Source organism: Stegostoma tigrinum, chromosome 33 (assembly GCF_030684315.1).
Source record: "Stegostoma tigrinum isolate sSteTig4 chromosome 33, sSteTig4.hap1, whole genome shotgun sequence".
NCBI classification, from domain to species: domain Eukaryota; kingdom Metazoa; phylum Chordata; class Chondrichthyes; order Orectolobiformes; family Stegostomatidae; genus Stegostoma; species Stegostoma tigrinum.
The window spans coordinates 14,148,261-14,168,108 of NC_081386.1; the positions used below are offsets into that span (position 1 = coordinate 14,148,261).

The 19,848-nt window shown below is 40.8% G+C and overlaps 2 protein-coding genes across 5 annotated transcripts in view; both read right to left on the reverse strand.

The window, feature by feature from the left end:
• Window positions 1–588, reverse strand: part of lrrc28 (leucine rich repeat containing 28) — a 62,617-nt gene extending 62,029 nt beyond the window's left edge. The window contains exon 1 of one of the 4 annotated variants that reach the window (XM_048562791.2): window positions 385–586. The gene's annotated coding sequence lies outside the window, so the exon portion shown is untranslated. Of the gene's footprint in view, window positions 1–366 lie in introns of all 4 variants that reach the window. The other 3 variants (XM_059639347.1, XM_048562790.2, XM_048562792.2) reach the window with 3 other exon arrangements.
• An 11,721-nt stretch (window positions 589–12,309) lies between these two features.
• LOC125467132 (cation channel sperm-associated protein 2-like) overlaps window positions 12,310–19,848 on the reverse strand; it is a 29,610-nt gene continuing 22,071 nt past the window's right edge. Inside the window, exons 11-12 of the mRNA XM_048562567.2 lie at window positions 16,245–16,403; window positions 12,310–12,356 (exon numbers count right to left, since the gene is read on the reverse strand). Coding sequence (XP_048418524.1) covers window positions 12,310–12,356; window positions 16,245–16,403 — 206 coding nt within the window. The remainder of the gene's footprint in view (window positions 12,357–16,244; window positions 16,404–19,848) is intronic.

Genomic DNA, 19,848 nt, shown 5'->3' on the forward strand with positions numbered 1-19,848 from the left:
GTCAGTGGGGAAGAGAGACAAAAGCTTAGCTTTCAAGTCTATAAGGACAAAAAGGTTCTTGCCACAGTTTGAAATTTAGCATACTTGTATGTGTTGCCTAATTAGTATGCGATGGAAAAGCTCCCTCAGCGCGTCACTTTTCACAAATATTCAAACTCTGGCGTACAAGTTTGATAATGTGAGTTTCCAATCATCACGTATCCTAAAGTAAACTGAAAACGACAAATGCATGAAAAGTTTTGGAGTAATTGCACGGAAGATCTGGTTTCCCTGGGAGGTGCTGCCTTGGTATTTCCTACAAATCCGAGCTGGTTATTTCACAAAAAAAACAAAAGGCTGTTCACTGACAGGTAACACACAACGCACAGTTAAATAACTAAATACCTCCTGGAGCTCGGGGGAAGCGCAGTGATGACAGGGACACGGCGGCCTTAGCAGGATGGACACTACAAACCAGCCAGGGCCTGGGCTCTAGGCTTGGCTCCCCTCGAGACATCTCACGTCAGGAAGGCACCCGCCGCCATTAGCCCCTTCCCCAGGCTCCGATCTCCGGCTCCAGGACCACAACAAACCCACACTCCATTGGTCCTTCCCCCACTGCCAATCACCAAACTAGGTCCTACATCGGCACCAAGCTGCCCCCCTATTGGTGCCGGCTCGCGGGGCACACTGGGACTTGTAGTCCAGCCCGATGCCCCGGCTCAGAGGTAACAAGGTGTCGAGCTAGCAGCGGGAAAGCTGACATTTCGGGTCTAGACCCTCTGCTCAGACACGCGCATTCCTCTCCCAATGATCCACTTCACTTACCCTCCTCTTCCGACCCCAAAGAGCTCCAGCTCCTTCTTCACTGAAAGCAAAATACTGCAAGGGGCTGGAAATCTGCAACAGTAGCTGGAATTTCCTGGACAAACTCAGCAGGTCTGGCAGCCTCTGTGGAGAGAGAAACAGAGTTAACACATCAAGTATTAACTCTCCTTTCTCTGCAAAGATGCTGCCGGACTTGCTGAGTTTCTCCAGCAACTTCTGTCTTTGTTACACACATGTTTTCCCCCCCCCCCCATGATCACTCACTCACTCACTCACTCTCCTACACCAACTCAAAGAGCTGTAGCCCCTCCTTCAGGGAAAACAAAATACTGCAGACGTTGGAAACCTGAAATTAACACTGAAAATTGGATTCTCAGAGCCCTCTCCCCACCCCCCTCTCTCATGAAACGTCTAGGCCCGAAATGTCAGCTTTTGTGCTCCTGAGATGCTGCTTGGCCTGCTGTGTTCATCCAGCTTCACACTTTGTTATCTTGGATTCTCCAGCATCTGCAGTTCCCATTATCTCTGATCACAATTTTAACCTCATTGCGAAGCCTCTTCCAGGGATGCCTAAGCTGAAGAAGTTAACCTCCTCCCTCAGGACCAACCTCAGGGAATCTCCCTCTCCTCTATCCATCTTCGGTCCACCTCCCCCTCTCTCCCTATTTATTTCAGAACCCTCTCCCCATCCCCCTCTCTGATGAAGGGTCTAGGCCCGAAACGTCAGCTTTTGTGCTTCTGAGATGCTGCTTGGCCTGCTGTGTTCATCCAGCTTCATGCTTTGTTATCTTGGATTCTCCAGCATTTTTGGTGTTGTGTGTTTCTTAGAAAAATAGAAGATAGGAGCAGGAGGAGGCCATTCAGCCCTTCGACCCTATCTGCCATTCATCATGATCATGGCTGATCATCTGACTCAATAGCCTCATCCTTAATAGCTTTCTCCCCATAACTTTTCATCCCATTCACCCAAGTGCTATGTCTAGTCGCCTTTTGAATACATTCAATATTTTAGCATCTACTACTTCCCGTGGTAATGAATTCTACAGGTTTACCACTCTTTGGGTGAAGAAATGTCTCCTCATGTCCATCCTGAATGGTCTACCATGAATTGTTAGGCTGTGACCCTTGGTTCCGGGCACACCCACCATCAGGAGCATCCTCCCTGAATCTACCCTGTTAGAATTTTATAAATTTCCCCTAATTCACCTGAATGCCAGCATAAAAAAAATACATCTTAGTCAATCTGTCTTCATATGTCAGTCCCACCATCCCTGGAATCAACCTGGTAAACCTTCACTGTACTCAATCGAGAGCAAGTGCATCCTTCCGCAGAAAAGGAGACCAAAGCTGCACACAATATTCTAGCTTCACCATTAAATATGAGACAGATTAATATCTGGACAGTTGGTCATCCTGCATGGTACTGAGGGAGTGTGCTGGACTTTTTAGGGTGCCATATTTGAGATGAACAGTGAAATGGAGATCCAGTTTGTCTTCTCCAGTGGATGCAAAATATCCCACAGCTTTTATTTTGAAGAAGATCAGGCTAGGTTTTACAGTTGCCAAATAACAAAGAATAAAAGGTCAATAGTAGAAAGGTCAACCTTTTGGTGAATTAGTAGTAACCCTACATCTGACCAGAAGGCCCGGGTTCAAGTCTGCCCTGTTCCAGAGTTTGTGCCATTGAACAGGTAGTTTAAAGATAGCGAAAAGGGTGAAAGATTCCTATCTAAACCTCAGATTATGTGATCATATTTTGTCAATTTGACAACATTGCTACTAATCATCAGAAGCCTAACATATTATTTTAAGAATGAAGGTCCAATAGCAAAAATACTTTCATGTCAATTGCAAGATATCTTGGAATTGGGACGTCTATAAACTGATGATAATTTCATTACAGGCTGGTGACAGAAATGTCACATTGACGATCAGCCGGGGGGAGAGGGGGTACAATGCCCCCTGGTGGCCTTACTGTAAAATACATTGTTTGGTGCATACATGGGCTCCCACAATCTGAATTACACCCACGTTGAATGAGCCTATAGCTAGGAAAGTAAAAAGGGCACATGCACATCTAACTTCTATGTCTGGAGTAGGCAAAAAAAAGTGTCCTTCGTGCACAAATTGGCTGCTACATTTCCTTCTATTGCAACAGAAACTGTATTTTAGGAAGTGCTATGGTGTGTGCTTTATTTGTCAAAGGATCTATATCAATGCAAGTTTTTCATTTTTCTTTCTGCTTCTACACATGTTCTCATGACTCCAGATGGAAAGGCTACAAGTGGATGTCAGGACACGATACCTTCCCCAAGTTCACCGAATAAGCTTTCCCCGGAAATGCACAAAAGCAGAAATTGCTGGAGAAATTCTGCAGATCTGGCAGCATCTGCGGAGAGAGAAGCAGACCGAGCACTTTGAGTGCGGTGACCCTTCTTCACAAGATTTTCCAGCAGTTGCTCTCTCACGTCATATATAAGTCATAGTAATATACAAGCAGGAGTAATCCATTCAGCTCCCGGAGCCCACCATGCTATTTGATACAATTATGGCTGATCTGATTGTGGCCTCGTCATTACTTTTCTACCTAACCCCATGATTGAGTTTGCACATTCTCCCTGTGTCTGCGTGGGTTTCTTCCAGGTGCTCCAGTTTCCTCCCACAGTCCAAAGATGTGCAGGCTGGGTGGATCGGCCATGCTAAATTGCCCGTAGTGTTTATGGGTGTGTGGGTTATATGAGTCTGGGTGTGATGCTCCAAGGGGCAGTGTGGACTTCTTGAGCCGAAGGGCCTGTTTCCACACTGTAGGGAATCTAATCTAATACATAGCAATGATCTGAAAAGGCAAAAGGCATTGTAATTAAATTTGTACACTCTAGATGCCTACAATGCATCCTTATGTTTACGGCAGGGCAAATATTCACAATGTTTCCCACCATATAGGTATCCATTTAATGCTAGATAAAGTTGTCCGATGTTGATGATTTTCTTAGCTGTTATTTGGCCGTTTTTAAATATTATTTGATGGGATTTGCCAGGTCAGCATTTTTGCCTATCCCGGCTCGCCCTTGGGAAAGAGGTGGTGAGCTATCATTTTGAACTGCTGTAGTCCATCTTGGGCAGATACACCTAAGAGCTTTCAGAAACTCAATACTTTGTTTGGTAAAGGAAGGATGTTGCAGTTGGATGTCATTCTTGCTTTAATGGGTCATTTGTGATTCCCATCAGTGGATTTCACACTTATTAAACAAGATTTCCTTTTCAAAAGTCCGAATAAGTGAAACAAATTTTAGGCGTAATTCACATCAGGTAGAATACAACAAACTTTACTAAATCCAAACAAGAAAATTGCTATTGTGGTGGAATAAACTTTGCATTCAACCCCTCAACATCTCTCTCCAGTGCTATATATGGCATAATATGCATTATCGTTTTCGTAACTTGACATTATTAGTCCCTTAGTGCAGCAGCTAATAAACATTCACTAAATTCTGATTAATTTAGGAGTGCAGAAATAACACTAGTTTAGCACATTTTATTCAGATTTGAACTTTATGCATCAGCAATTCAAGAAGAACCTCATAATAATGATGTTTGCACACTTCAGAGAAGTTTATTTTCCTTGGCCAGCTCACTTCGTCTGGCCAAATACCATTTACTCAGGCCATTGCAAGGTAGTGAATTAAAATATCAGCTGGCGAACAGTTTCATATATTTGGCTCCAGTGAATGATCATTGAATATTAGCAAACAAGATAAAATTAATGAAACCAATTACTTTCCACTTCAAAAATATGTACAATAGGATGGCCTAGTTACTGCCAATGTTAAAAACATTAGTACACTCTGGGTACACGTTGCAAGGAGAGTGTTAGAGAGCAGGCCAGATCCTCACAAAATATTTTTAGAAGGTAGCCTACAACCTATTTTTTTTCTTATTTTAAAGGCAGATGTGAAGTGAGTGTTCTGAATATGATACAACTGGTCAAAACACTTGGTTTTAAGCAAAACAGAAATTATTTGAACACTACAGTTGAAACATGAACAAGAGAAAGTGGGATTGAGAATAACTTAACTATTGGAAAACTTAACTGACCCAATACAGCAAATGAACTAATGAACTGCTCCAGTATAGCAACATCCCATAAACACACCCCTTGGGAAAAAGGCAAATTCAAACAAAGACTCCTATAGGCAGGAGGGAACAACATCCAGAGAGAGATTTCAGAGAAAGTCAGAGGAATCCTTTACTGAAGCCAGCCAAACTTCTGGACTCCAACATTTTGTGACTGCTACAGCTAAAGCAAACTGGAAAAAAAAACTGAACTAGGAGATCTGGTCACTTCCCCTTCAATCGTTAAGCAGTTTGTCTCTAACCAAGTTTTTATGACTGCGAAGTCTCTTCAAACAATGCCCACTTTGAAGAAGTTCTCTGTCACCCTCAGACCAGATTCATCTCTCCCATCGACCAAGCTCTAGGTCTTCTTCTCAATCATGGAATATTTCTGTTGATGAGTATTCAATTTCCTGGAGAAATAACTGATAGGTTTTTCTATCTTCTTGTCATCTTCTTGTAAGAGTACAGCATGGACACCCACATCACTTGCATCTATTGCCATCTTGAATGGCTTTGTGTAATTAGGTGTGGCTAACACTGAGCAGTGGTTAACACAGCTTTCAGGCTGTCAAACACCTTCTGACAGCCTAGCACCCACTGAAACGTTCTGCACTTCTTCAATCAGTCAGTCAATGGAGGAACCACTCTGCTAAAATTCGGTACGAGTTTCTGATAAAACCCACTTGATCCCAGGAATCGTAGTACTGCCCTCTGTCGATGGTATGGGAAACTCCTCAATAACTTTTGTTTTCACATTCCTGGAGCCATCTGTCCAAGTCCAATAACATGACCCAGGAACGTGACTTAGGCTTTGGCAAGTTCACTGTTAGCCATATTTATCACCAAGCCTGCCTCCCGAAGTCGATTGAATAATTCCAATAAATGCTACAAATGTTCTTTCCATGTGTGACTAAAAATCAACAGGTCGCCGACGTATACCACACAATTGGGTAATCCAGAAATAACTCGATTTGTTAGTCTTTGAAATGTGGTTGGTGTATTTTTCATACCAAAAGGCTTGACTTTAAATTGGTGTAGCCCATTTGGTGTTATGAAATACAAAATTGTCTTAACTCTTTTGGATAAAGGTATCTGCTACAATCCTCTGAGTAAGTCATACTTAGAAATATTAAGTTGCCTGTCCCACTTTCTCAATACAATTTTCCAAATGTAGAATCAGAAATGAATTAGACTTTATAACTGCATTGACTTTGTGTTAGTCTACATATAATTGTTTGGTACCATTTGGTTTTAACGCCATTACTGTGGGTGAACTCCAGTTGCCGCAACTCACTTCAATTATGTTGTCTTGGAGCATGCGTTCATTCTCTTTTTGAACCAACTTTAAAGGGTTATGTCCATAAGGATGTTGCTTAATTGGAACAGCATTTTCTAAATTTACATCATGTATAATTAGATTAGTACTTCGCAGCTTATTCCCACACATCTCCCCATGTGATAGTAATAACTCCTTCAAGTCATTTCAATTTTCTTCTGGAAAGTAACACAATAACTTATTGCAATTTTTGAGAACTTTCTCATTGTCCAATTTAATTTGAGGAATGTCCAATTCAGAATCCTCTGAACGTGGGTTCTTCACTCTGTTTTGTAATCAGTAACGCATTCTCCTTTTGCTTTCTTTCCCTATCAAAATATCTTTTGAGCTTATTCACGATACACTCTGTGAGACTTTTTTAAAAATCTTGTGTCGTTACCAAATAATTCACCTTACTCAACCTTCTTCAATTTGACAAAGTCCACTAAACATTGCTTCTAAAGGTTCACCTATCACTGGAAATAACACTAACACTTTGTCTCCATTGACAAAATTGCAAGTTTTTGATTTCTTGTCTGCTTCCTGTTTCATCATAAGCTGTGAGACTTTTAAATGCTCTGTAGCCAACTCCCCTGCTCTATTTAATTGTTCCCTAAAGTTTGACACATGCTCCAAATATGTCGGCTCTGAATTCCGACTCACTAATTTCTCTTTGATTGATTTCAGTGGTCCTCTCACCTCATGCCCAAAACCTAATTCAAATGAACTGAATTTTGTCAGTTCATTTAGTGCATCCCTAATGGTAAAAGTACAAACTAAATTCCTTTGTCCCAATTGTCTTGATAGTCTTGACTATAAGCTCTTAACATGGTCTTTAAAGTTTGATGCTACCTTTCTAGCACTCCCTGCAATTCCGGATAGTGCATAGTGGATTTGAATTGTCTTATTCCTAAATTTTCCATAACTTCCATGAATAATTTTGATGTAAAATTTGACCCTTTATCTGATTGTATCTTTATGGGTAGTCTGGATCAAGTGAAAAATTTGAGTACCTCTTTGGGGCAGCACAGTGGCCCAGTGGTTAGCACTGCAGCCTCACAGCACCAGGGACCCGGATTCGATTCCAGCCTCGGGTGACTGTCTGTGCAGAGTTTGCACATTCTCCCCGTGTCTGCATGGGCTTCATCCGGGTGCTCCGGTTTCCTCCCACAGTCCAAAGATGTGCAGGCTAGGTGGATTGGCCATGCTAAATTGCCCGTAGTGTTCAGGGGTGTGAGGGTTATAGGGGGATGGGTCTGGGTGGGATGCTCCGAAGGGCGGTGTGGACTTGTTGGGCCGAAGGGCCTGTTTCCACAGTGTAGGAATCTAATCTAATCTAAAAACCGTTAGCTGTGATATTGCATAATGGAATGGCCTTTGAAAATCTAGTGGACTCATCCATTAATGTCAAGAAATATTGATTCCCACTTTTTGTTTTAGGTAGGTGTCCTATACAATCAATTAAAACCCTTGTAAAATGTTCTTCCAGGGGGAGGTGATGGCCTAGAGGTGGAAGCAGATCGAAGATGGATAGAGGAGAAGATAGGCAGAGAGGAGACAGACAAGTACGAGAAAGTTGCCTCTATCCATCTTCGATCAGCCTCCCCCTCTCTCCCTATTTATTTCAGAACCCCATTCCCCTCCCCCATTTCTGATGAAGGGTCTAGGCCTGAACTGTCAGCTTTTGTGCTCCTGAGATGCTGCTTGGCTGCTGTGTACAGCTCCACACCTTGTTATCCCCTTCCATTGTTAAGCTGTTTTAGCCCCTAGCTGCCTAGACACTTGGCACCTCTGCCTTTACAACCTCTCTTCAAAAAAAACCAAGCACAAGATAACCTTTTTAAAGTGATAGTATCATCACGAAATGTTTTGATAACATTTCAAAAATTTATCGCTTCTTGACCTTTTGGCTAAGATCAACAGTATTTGATATTTCTCCACTGCTTTCATTCTGTCTGGTTTCACAAAAACAAAGAAAACAACGGGTTACAGCTGCTAATGGCAAAAGATATAAATTACATAAATTGCATTTGAAAGACTTGTGAAAATCAGATTCCAATTATGTTAAGAGATAATGGGAACTGCAGATGCTGGAGAATCCAAGATAACAAAGTGTGGAGCTGGACGAATACAGCAGGCCAAGCAGCATCTTAGGAGCACAAAAGCTGACGTTTCCGGCCTAGACCCTTCATCAGAAAAAAGATTTTGATTTTTTCTGATGAAGGGTCTAGGCCCGAAACGTCAGCTTTTGTGCTCCTAAGATGCTATTGGCCTGCTGTGTTCATCCAGCTCCACACTTTGTTATCTCCAATTATGTTAAATTGACTTAACCACCACCCAAATTCTGTGGCATAACCCAAATTACAATCTCAACACAGGATTATTGCTCAGTTATTACTGCAGTATCTTAAGACAATTGCATGCAGTTCTTGTTGCCACATCATATTTAGGATTTGGATGCATGGGAGAGGATGCTGTGAAGATTTGTAAGGATGATTATTGGAAAAAAATTGTAGGCTGCATTTCTTTTCTTTTGGCAAAAGAAAAGCCTGAGGAGTGTCCTAACAGTGGCCTTTAAAACTGTGAAGGGATCCAATGAGAAAGTTACAGACAGAGTATTTCCTCTTCTGGCTAAAAGCATAACCAGATGTAACCAACATAAGTTAGTCTCCAAGAAATCCAACAGAGAATTCAGAAGGAACTTCTTCACTCAAAAAATAGTCAGAACATGGAACACACCTACGCAGGGAGCAAAACTATCCAGTATAGTTGTATTTTATGGGAAATTGGAACAAAGGGAATAGATCCTTGCAATGGTAGATTTGGATAAACAAAACTATGAAAATTTTCAAGAGGAGTATCAAAACGGGTGTGGACTGATTCGATAAAAAAGGCCTATTATTGTGCCTTGTATGCTCCCTTCTTCTCCCACAGACTGCCTGCATCGATCGTAAATTATTTCTTTTTGAAAGCCTCCTCCTATTTCTCTATTACTGTTTTCCTCACCAGTTTTTGGTTATATTTGGTCCAGATTCCTTTTCAACTCTGAAGTTATCTGTCCTTCAGTTAATAAAATGTGAGGCTGGATGAACACAGCAGGCCAAGCAGCATCTCAGGAGCACAAAAGCTGACGTTTCGGGCCTAGACCCTTCATCAGAGGAAGGGTCTAGGCCCGAAACGTCAGCTTTTGTGCTCCTGAGATGCTGCTTGGCCTGCTGTGTTCATCCAGCCTCACATTTTATTATCTTGGAATCTCCAGCATCTGCAGTTCCCATTATCTCTGTCCTTCAGTTAATTTGTTTTATACTTAATTGTACATTTCCTTTCCAATGATTATCCTCGTCCTAAAGATATTATGATCAGCATTACCCAAGTACTCTCTCACTGAACCCTCTTCCAATTCACCATTTCATTCTCTAGAACCAGATCTGGCACTGTTTTCTTCCGCAGTTGGCTAAAATACACCGAGTTAGGAAGTTTTCTTGTATATCATTCAGGAATTCCAAACACTTTGCCTTTTAAAATTTACTAGCCTTGTCTATATTAGGATAATTGAACTCTCCCAGTGTCACTACTCTGGAGTTTTTGTATCTTGATAACTTGCCAATAAATAAGCCAGACTATCTTTTACCTGTTATTTTGTGGCAATTAAACAATAGCTCTTTTATTGATCATTAATTCTGACCAAACAGGCTTTGTGTTTGTCCTGTCAACAGTATCTTCCTCTAGTGTTACATATTGCACACTATGTATCATCATTTTTATCATTTTTTGCTTTTAGTTCCTCAGCATGCAAACTAATAATGCATTCATTAAATTCTGATTCATTTAGGATTGCATACTTAATGCAAGCTTGGCACATTTTATTCAGATTTAATCTTGAGTTTGTGGTTTGTTTGACGTATTTATTGTCGTTTATAAACCCTGTACAACTGATAGGTTCTCTATAGAGAATACAAACTTGCATGTATTACACTGAAAATGAGATTCCTGTCAAAACAGTAACCAAGTGCTAATGTAACATCAGTCAAAATTTCACACAATACTGTCACATCTAATGCAATGTCAATACCATATCAAAAATAATCAATTTTTAATCACACATTCTAAATAGTTAATCATCATTTGTCATACTTCTGCAAGACCACTTAAATTCTTGTATTTTTCTACTTGAATAAGCTGTCATTTTGAGAAGCATTAGGCTTAGTAACTGTTTATGCCTTCTGTTCTTCCAAAACGTTATCTATCATTGTCAGAGATGTTCCTTTTGCACAATGTACGTCATACTGATGTTTGATCATTTTGTGCTCTCTTGAAGGGATAAGGGTGCTCACAGCTGACATTGAGAAGAGGCCCCCTGAGAAATCTAGTGGATCAAAATTGGCAAAAACCCTAACTCATGCTATACAATTGAACTTGCATTGTTCACTGGGGATTCACAAGATCAAGCTGCAGTGCTATCAACAAACCACTAAAGCAACCAGTCACATGATAGAATTCTCACAGTCATCCATTCAAAAATACAAAACACAAATAATCAAATCACACTTTTGAAACAATTACATAGACCAAAATAAAGATTGGGGCGTACTCCTGTGCTGAAGGTAAAAGATGAAATGCCATGGAAAAATGGAATTTCTTTTCTAGTTATTGAAAACAAAAAATCAATATTAAATCATAATGGAGACATTACCAACATTCCACGTAGTTTTGAGTCCTAGGTTGGGATTTTCAGCAACAGTTTCAATCCAGATCATGGTCACAAACTATACTTGTATTTCGTTGAACTGACCTTGATATTTTCTAGGATTTCTAACAACCATGTGACATCTGAACTGATTTTGCTGATTGCTAAATCTGGTTTGGACTTTGGAGATTGTGATCACAGAATCATAGAAACCCCGCAGTGTGAAAGCAGGCCATTTGGCCCATTGAGTCCACACCGACCCTTCAAAGAACATCCCACCCAAACACACCACCTCTAACCTATCCCTGTAGCCCTGCATTTATTGTAGCTAATCCACCTAACCAGCATACCCCTGGACACTATGGGCAATTTAGCTTGACTAATCAACCTAACGTGCACATTTTTGGACTATGAAAGGAAACCAGAGCATCTAGAGGAAACCCAGACAGACATGGGGAGAATGTGCAAACTCCACATGGACAGATACCCAGGGTGGATTCAAACTTGGGTTCCTGGTGCTGTGAGGTAGCAATGCTGGCCACTGAGCTACCATGCTGCACACAAATGTATGGTTAGGGTCCACACACAGTTAGGAACAGACCAGTGAATAATGAACTACAATTACAGCACTTGTAAGTGAAATTGCATTCAGATTCAGTGCAGCAATGACACCATAAAAACCTGTACAAATTCTGGATCAATATAAGACAAAAAAAAATCAAGGATTATAGAAAAGCTTTTCACCCCATTGAATCTCTCCTGTAACTCTTTCATTACATCATTCATTATACCTGAAACTGTTTTGCTGTTTTTGCCTTCACAATAAACCACCTGACAAGCTTTACAAATGATTTTCGTGTTTTGCATAGAAAGATTCTGGCTAACAAATTAATCTCACTTTGTACTGATTTAAATTTCTATTCTCACGCTTGATGCTAACGTGAACATGTCTCAGTCCTCCAGGATCTTCCCAATGATTTTACATCTCCACCTGTAAATTGTGTTTCCTCAACCACACTCCTACAACAATAAGCTATTCCTTGTCCTTGCTCTTTCTATTCTATTTTTGGTTGCCTTTTGTTCAACCTCTGATGCCCTATCATCTAAAACAACTGACAGTTTATACGTTTATTCCTTAGAGTATGTTTACTCTCAAGCTCTCAGTTTTCAATGATGGTCCATATTTTCATTTTTCATCTCCAGCACTCCCTGTTGTGCTGTTGACGGAGTCATCATGAAGAATACCACAGGAAACAGGCCTGTTGCTTTACCGTCTGACGTTTGCGTTCTTGGCTTGTTTTAAGGCAATGTTTTATGTGGTTAAAGTGCCTTAGTGAACTTTCATCTCTCTACACCAGAGAGACTGGATTTCTTCAAATTCCCTTCATAGCACATCCTCCATATTTGGGGTCCAAAGTGTGCAGCTCAGCTCTTCAAAGTCAAGAATAGGAAATGTATTACATGGACTGCAATGAACTTTTATCACTGGAACCAGAACAGGCAGTAGCGGATTAACTGTATGTCATGGCATCACACCCAGAATTAATTTTCATTGATTTCCATATAATGCACATCAACTGGTTGATCTGGTAACACCTGTTTTCTGCTTGCTACCACAGTATATAGGTCATTGCTAGTCTATTATTCTTGCACCATAAAGGGATTGCCACATGGAGACATGGGCCCTTCCAAGTACCAGGTAACAGGCCTGTTCCATTCTCCCTTCCCCTTTTAAACTCCTTCCTACCTACAATCCCACTACCCCACCCCAAAACTCCTCATGTGACACAAGGGGTAGTAATAACTGAAAAATTAGGGGTAAAAGTGGTGTCAACAAAGTAAATGGTACTTCAACTAGAAATAATTAAGTTGTAATATTGTAATAACTTAAACAAACATTGGTGCAATTGAGTTCACAATTAACAAATTTTACTTGCTAGAGTATAGAATTTGGCTCCTACAAGATCTTGAAGACATTTTATACATCATGCATATTCACGAGGGCCTGAGCTGTGAACAAACAAATATACATTAGCTATACAATTTTGTTTCATTTAAGGTTACATCCTTGCTATTTATTTTGGCCAGTACGGCAGTCTGCTGTGATCATGGAACATTCTATTTTACTTCTGTGGCTGAAAATAAAATCTATTTTGTAATTGTAAATATCATTGGGAATCTCACATAGCAAAACAGTGACACAGTGCTTTACTGTGTGAGAGCTGCAAGCCATTGCGCAAGCCAAAGGTGCTGTGGGAGTTATTGCAGACAATCCGAAGATTGTCCAATTTAGGTTTCTGACTGTAGTTACATAAAATGGGGACGAGGCACTGAGCAAGAAAATCAGGAGCTGGACTACAAGCAAGTGAAGAAGCATCGACTCAACAAAAGCAAAATATTGCTGATGCTGGAAATGAGAAATAAAGACAGCAAGGTCTGAAACAGCTGATTCAGCAGCCTGGATCAAGGGAGGAAAACAGAGTTCATGCTAAAATCAGGAGCTGAAGTGGCCAAACCCTGAAAATACTGCCACCGGGCAACACACCAGTTTCCCAACACAGAGCATTTTAATGGAGGTGGATTCAGGATCCAGCCAGTCTGTCCATCTTCACAGGGTGTGGGTGCAGCCAAAGGCTGAAGTATAGGGGGTTTAATTCTACCCTCCAATCTCCCAAAGCACTGTGATTTTTTTTGTCTAGTTTTCACTTGATTTTTTTAAAAATGCTGATGAGACAGCATCGCGTTGAAGTAACCTCTTAGTTACTTACTCTTTATTACAATCTGCTGCTCACTTGAAGTTGCAAGGCCTCCAGGCCATCCAGCTCTAACTCTGCCTTTAGCTATTTTTTCCATGCCAACTGCAGGAGATTTTCAGGGGAACATTCAGTGAAGTCGGACTAGGTGAGTTACTCTTGCAGAGAGCTGGCACAGACACAATGTGTCAAATGGCTGCCGTCTGTGTTGTAACTATTCTATGATTCTATAGACTACATCTGAAATGCCCTTTTCTTTCATAAAAGTGAAATATTCTGTGTAAAATCCAACTGTTTTTGCACAGTTTTGAGATCAGGAAACACTCGCAGTTTGTGTTTTCTGCCTCCAAGTGAAAATTTAAGCCAGCATTTCCGTTTCACGACATTTTGATAGAGCCATAATTTCTCATTACCCTTGCAAAACATATAAATGGCAATTTAGAAAGTAACATTGGTAGACATTTAACAGGCAGCCACCTTACTACTTATTGGTGTGGAATAACAAGGAGAATTTTACTTAATTCCTTGCCTTATACTTTTCCTTCCCAACTTTGTTGCAAATTGAAATTAAAAACATGAGGCATAGGAGCAGTAGTAGGCCTTTGAACCAGGGCCACCATCAATATGTTTATGGTGGAACCTCTGTATCAATTCCACTTTACCAACCAATCCCACATTCTTGATTCTCTTTGCAGCAAAATATCCATTGACTGCAGTCGTGAATATGCTTCATCATTGAGCAACCATACCTTCTGGGTGTAGAGCATGCGAAAGATTAAAAACTATCAGTGCAAAAATGTTTATCTTCATCTCAGTCCTAATGAGCTAAAACAATCGGCACCCAGTGCTTGTGTGCACTGACTATTAATATTACTGCTGCCATTTTTCACATGACCTACTGAAGAATAAAGAAGAATCATTGGATTCAAAATGTTAACGCTGTTTTTCTTTCCACAGATGCAGCCAAACCTGCTGAGTTATTTCAACACTTTCTATGTTTATTGCCGAATCCCAGCATTCAGAGTATTTTGCATTTATTAAAGATTTATTAAGCATTTCTCATGTAGGTCAAAGAACTATAGAATGGTTATAGTGCAGACGGTGCGCCATTTGGCCCATTGTATCCGTGCTAGCTCTCTGCAAGAGCAACACACCTAGTCCCACTCCCATCTAATTTTCCTCTGAAAATCATTCTCATCGGATAACTAACCAATTCTTTTTCAAAAGTCAAAACTGAATCTGCCTCTACCACGGTCTCAGATAGTGCATTCTGAATTCCAATCATCACAGCTGTACACACATAAACCTTCCTCATGTTACACTTGCTTCATTTTCCAATCATCTTAAACCAGTTATCTCATCTAATTCTCAACCCTTCCAACAAACAAGAGCAATTTTTCCCAATCTACTGTGTTCCTCGTGATTTTGAATTCTATCAAATCCCTCCTCAATGTACTCTTCTCTAAAGAAATGTTTTGGATGTGAACATGGGAAGAATGGTTCGTAAGTTTGCAGATGACACCAAAATTGATGCTGTGTTGGACAGCAAAGAAGGTTACCTGAGAGCACAACCAGACCTTGATCAGATTTACCAATGGGCTGAGGAGTTGCTGATGGAATTTAATTTAGGCAAATGTAAGGTGCTGAATTTTGGAAGGGCAAATCAGAGCAGGACTTATACACTTAATGATTAGGTTCTGGGTGTGTTGCTGAACAAAAAGACCTTGGAGTGCAGGTTCATAGTTCCTTGAATGTGCAGTTGCAGGTATACAGGATAGCGAAGAAAGCATTTGGAATGCTTGCCTTTATTGGTCAGTGCGTTGAGTATAGGAGTTGGGAAGTCATTTTGCGGCCACTTTTGAAATACTGCGTGCAATTCTGGTCTCCCTGCTACAGGAAGGATATTGTGGAACTTGAAAGGGTTCAGAAAAGATTTATAAGGATCCTGCCAGGATTGGAGGGATTGAGCTATAGGGAGAGGATAGGCTCAGGCTATTTTCCCTGGAGCACCAGAAACTGAGGGGTAAGCTTATTGAGGTTTATAAAATAATGAGGGGCATGGATAAGGTGAATACCCTTTTCCACAGGGTAGGGGAGTCCAAAACTAGAGGGCATAGGTTTAAGGTGAGAGGGGGAAGATTTAAAAGGGATATAAAGTACAACCTTTTCATGCAGAGATTGATGCATTTGTGGAATGATCTGCCTGAGAAAGTGTTGGAGGCTGGTACAATTACAATATTTGAAAGGCAGCTGGGTGGGTACATAAAAATGAAGGCTTTAGAGGACTATGGGCCAAATGCTGGCAGATGGGACTAGATAAATTTAGGATATCTGGTCAGCATGGATGGCTTGGACCAAAGGGTCTATTTCCATACAATATATCGCTATGACTCGATGAAAGCAGCCCCAGATTCTTCAATCTGTCCATGTAACTAACGTTCCTCATCTCTCAAGTATCAGTCTCCTCTGGCTCCTGGAATGAAGCTTCTTCCTGAGCTATTTAATATTGCCTCATGTGTTCCAATAGCATACTCATTGTTCCTTCAGCACCAGTGTTTGCACCAACCTGCAAGAAATTGTAGTTTCTTCCGTTCACACAGATTGTATTGCAGCTGTTCTAGTAGCTCGTAGTAATGGAACAAAGAATCTCTGGGCCAGATGACCTTCTCTCTTGCTAAATTACTTTGCATCAGCTTTATGTTTTTACGAACATAGCTCTCCCAATCTGCGTAGAAATTAAAACAAAACGGATTTAAGTTGTTCTTTCATTCATATTTAATCATGTGGTATTCTAACTGTGAAAAACACACGTGTATCAATTTTGAACAGAGATAATGTGAACTGCAGACGCTGGAGAATCCAAGATAACAAAGTGTGGAGCTGGATGAACACAGCAGCCAAGCAGCATCTCAGGAGCACAAAAGCTGACGTTTCGGGCCTAGACCCTTCATCAGAGAGGGGGATGGGGAGAGGGTTCTGAAATAAATAGGGAGAGAGGAGGAGGTGGACTGAAGATGGATAGAGGAGAAGATAGGTAGAGAGGAGAGTCCATCCTCCCCTGACTGACCTATCCCCTCCCCACCTCCCCACCTACACTCTCCTCTCCACCTATCTTCTCCTCTATCCATCTTTGGTCTGCTTCCCTCTCTCTCCCTATTTATTTCAGAACCCTCTCCCCATCCCCCTCCCTGATGAAGGGTCTAGGCCCGAAACGTCAGCTTTTGTGCTCCTGAGATGCTGCTTGGCCTGCTGTGTTCATCCAACTTCACACTTTGTTATCTTGCATCAATTTTGAAATTCTTTACATGCATCAGGGACCAGTAATCACGGGGATCTTTTTTACTGACGCACCCCTAAAGCAGGTTGGTCATAAAACAGAGTGTCTTCACTTAGAAGTAGGGACACTGTCACAATATCTCAAAGGGCGCTCCTAATGGGGAAGCTACCCTTGCAAGAGGTGTTGGAACAACAGAAGATTGTTCACTGTAGAAAGGAAAGACAGGATTGCTTTGTCTGCCTCATGTTCCTCTAGCTGCAGGAGCTACTGAGTTTGAGTAAGTTTAAAACTGTATGATTCTGACAAATAAGCTGCAAAAGCTCCAACACCTTGAACTGTCATTCACGTAGACTTATTTTCACCATTTTTTAAATGTTAGCTATTTGAGGATAAGATGATGCTTAAAGCATTGTGAATTCGGATATATACATTCATCGGATTTTTACACCTGTTGAAAATTGAAAAAAATTGTCAAAGAGGTGTAAAGTCACCATAGTCCCAGAGGATCATAGAGTTGCTCATCCATTAGAGAGAGAGAAAGAGAGAGAGAGAGAGAGACGGACGGGGAAAGAGAGGGAGAGTGACAGAGAGACGTCTGGTGGTGGTTTAACCTGAGGCTCACCACATCTCAGGCAAGGGGAAATGTTGAGAAGGAAGGCCCCTTTAATGGTAACCTCTGCCAGTACAGGAATTGAACCACATTGCAAACCAGCCACCTAGCCAACTGAGCTAATTGAATGACAGCATAGATATTTACTATATAAGGACAGTCACATTGGAATTTTTATCATTAAGGAGATTTTAACTTAAAATTTCAATGAATTTAATGCAGAAATGTAGAAATCTGTAATAAAAGCGAAAATGCTGTAAACAATCAGAAGTTCAGTCAATATCTTTAAAGAGGGAAACAGTGCTAATATTTCAAGTCAGTGTACTTATGTCAGAAGTGGGAGAAGTGAGAATGTTGCCAATTTTGTCACAGCTGGTCACAGGGATGGGAGCACATACACAAAGACATCTGCACATCAACGTCAAAGCACAAAGTTATTGGACATGCAAGAGAAAGTCTGAGACATGCGTCTGAAGTGCAGAATGCTCCTGGAAAATCCAGGACTGTTGGTTGCCATGAATAAACCTCCATTTTCATCCCTGAAACATCAACCAACATCATCAATGTCTCAACTCACCTGCTGCCGAAACTGTCAAGTACACGATCATACCTTCAAACTTGACCAAATGAAGCTACTTCTAGCTGGTCTCCTACATTCTACCCTCTGCAAATCTGAGGCCATCCAAAACTCGACTGACTAAGTCTCAAATCACAGCAAGCCCTATTCCCTGGTCACCCTTGAACTCACTGACCCATACTGGCTCCTAGCCAAACAATCTGTTCGTCACGTGATCTGTTATGAGTTCAGTCCAACCACAAGCCTCTGTTCCTTGGCTACTATGGGTATGTCAGGGATTGATGACTGAGGGAGTGTGACACTCATTGACAGGAAACTGCAAAATGTTTACACTTGAACCAAAACCAAGCTAAAGCTCGTAATTGCGGATAGGCTTTCTGTTTGAGGGTTTGAACGGAAAGAGAAAGACACAGCTAAAAAAAAATGCAAAAATGCATAGAGTACTAGTTGGCTACTAAGTAATGTTCAGTGGATTCTTTATAGTCTACTTATTACAGTAAAATTCTTAAAGTTTGAAAGCTTGCACATTTCTTTTAAAGTTTGTAACTGAAAAATAAAAAAATATAAATTATTAATTCTACAGGGATTATAATAGTTTGCAGATCTTGTCATGACCTTGTCCCTCACCATGATCCTCTCTAGCCCCTTCCGTGATGTCTACGCTTCTTTAATTTAGCCCCAATTAGTGGCCTTAATTTCAACTGCATTGGTCTACATAAATACTGTCAGTTTTACTCCTTTAAATTTAGCTCTTTCCTGATTATCTAAACTAATATCTCTTTCTGTGCATCACAATGATGCAATCTGGGAAGAATGTCCTGCAGTTAGCATTACAGTGAAGCAGACTGTGAACAATATCCTGTATGCTCTTGTTCATATGCTTGTGTATTTTAAAATGTTATGTAAAGCACCTTAGGACAGTTTGTTATGTTAAAGGAGCCATATAAATGTGAGTTATCATTTTTCTTGACTTTCTGTCAAGCTTTGTTCGACCAATGTAGGAGTATGACTGTGAGGTCACAGGAGTGGAAAACAGCATTAAATTGACAGGTAACTTCAAACTGGGATCATGCCTATGAGTGAACAGAGATTTCTGTAAAGTGAATAGCCAGTCAGTATTTGGTCTCTTCAGTGTACAAGAGATCACATTACAAACAAAAAAGGGGGTAGGCCATTTAGAACAGAGTTAAGGAAAAACTTCTTCACCCAGAGAGTGGTAGATATATGGAACGCTCTGCCCCAGAAGGCAGTGGAGGCCAAGTCTTTGGATATTTTCAAGAAAGAGATGAATAAAACTCTTAAAGATAGTGGAATCAAGGTTTATGGGGATAAGGCAGGAACAGGATACTGATTGTGGATGATTAGCCATGATCATAATGAATGGTGGTGCTGGCTCGAAGGGCTGAATGGCCTACTCCTGCACCTATTGTCTATTGTCTATTGTCTAAACCTTAAATACGGGATACTAAATTTTAAAAAAACATGCATCTATAATGAAATTGAATGGTTAGCACTGTCAATGGGGGAAGGGAGGAGGTATTTCATCTTCTGCATACAGAAACACTGTGGGAGGGAAGGGAAATAACAGGGTGACTGTTTCTCCTTCAAAGAAGCTGCTGAACACGCTGAATATTTCCAGAAGATTCTGTTATCTTTATTCAACTGTCTAACCTCTAATAAGTTCACATTTCAGAGTGTATATTTAC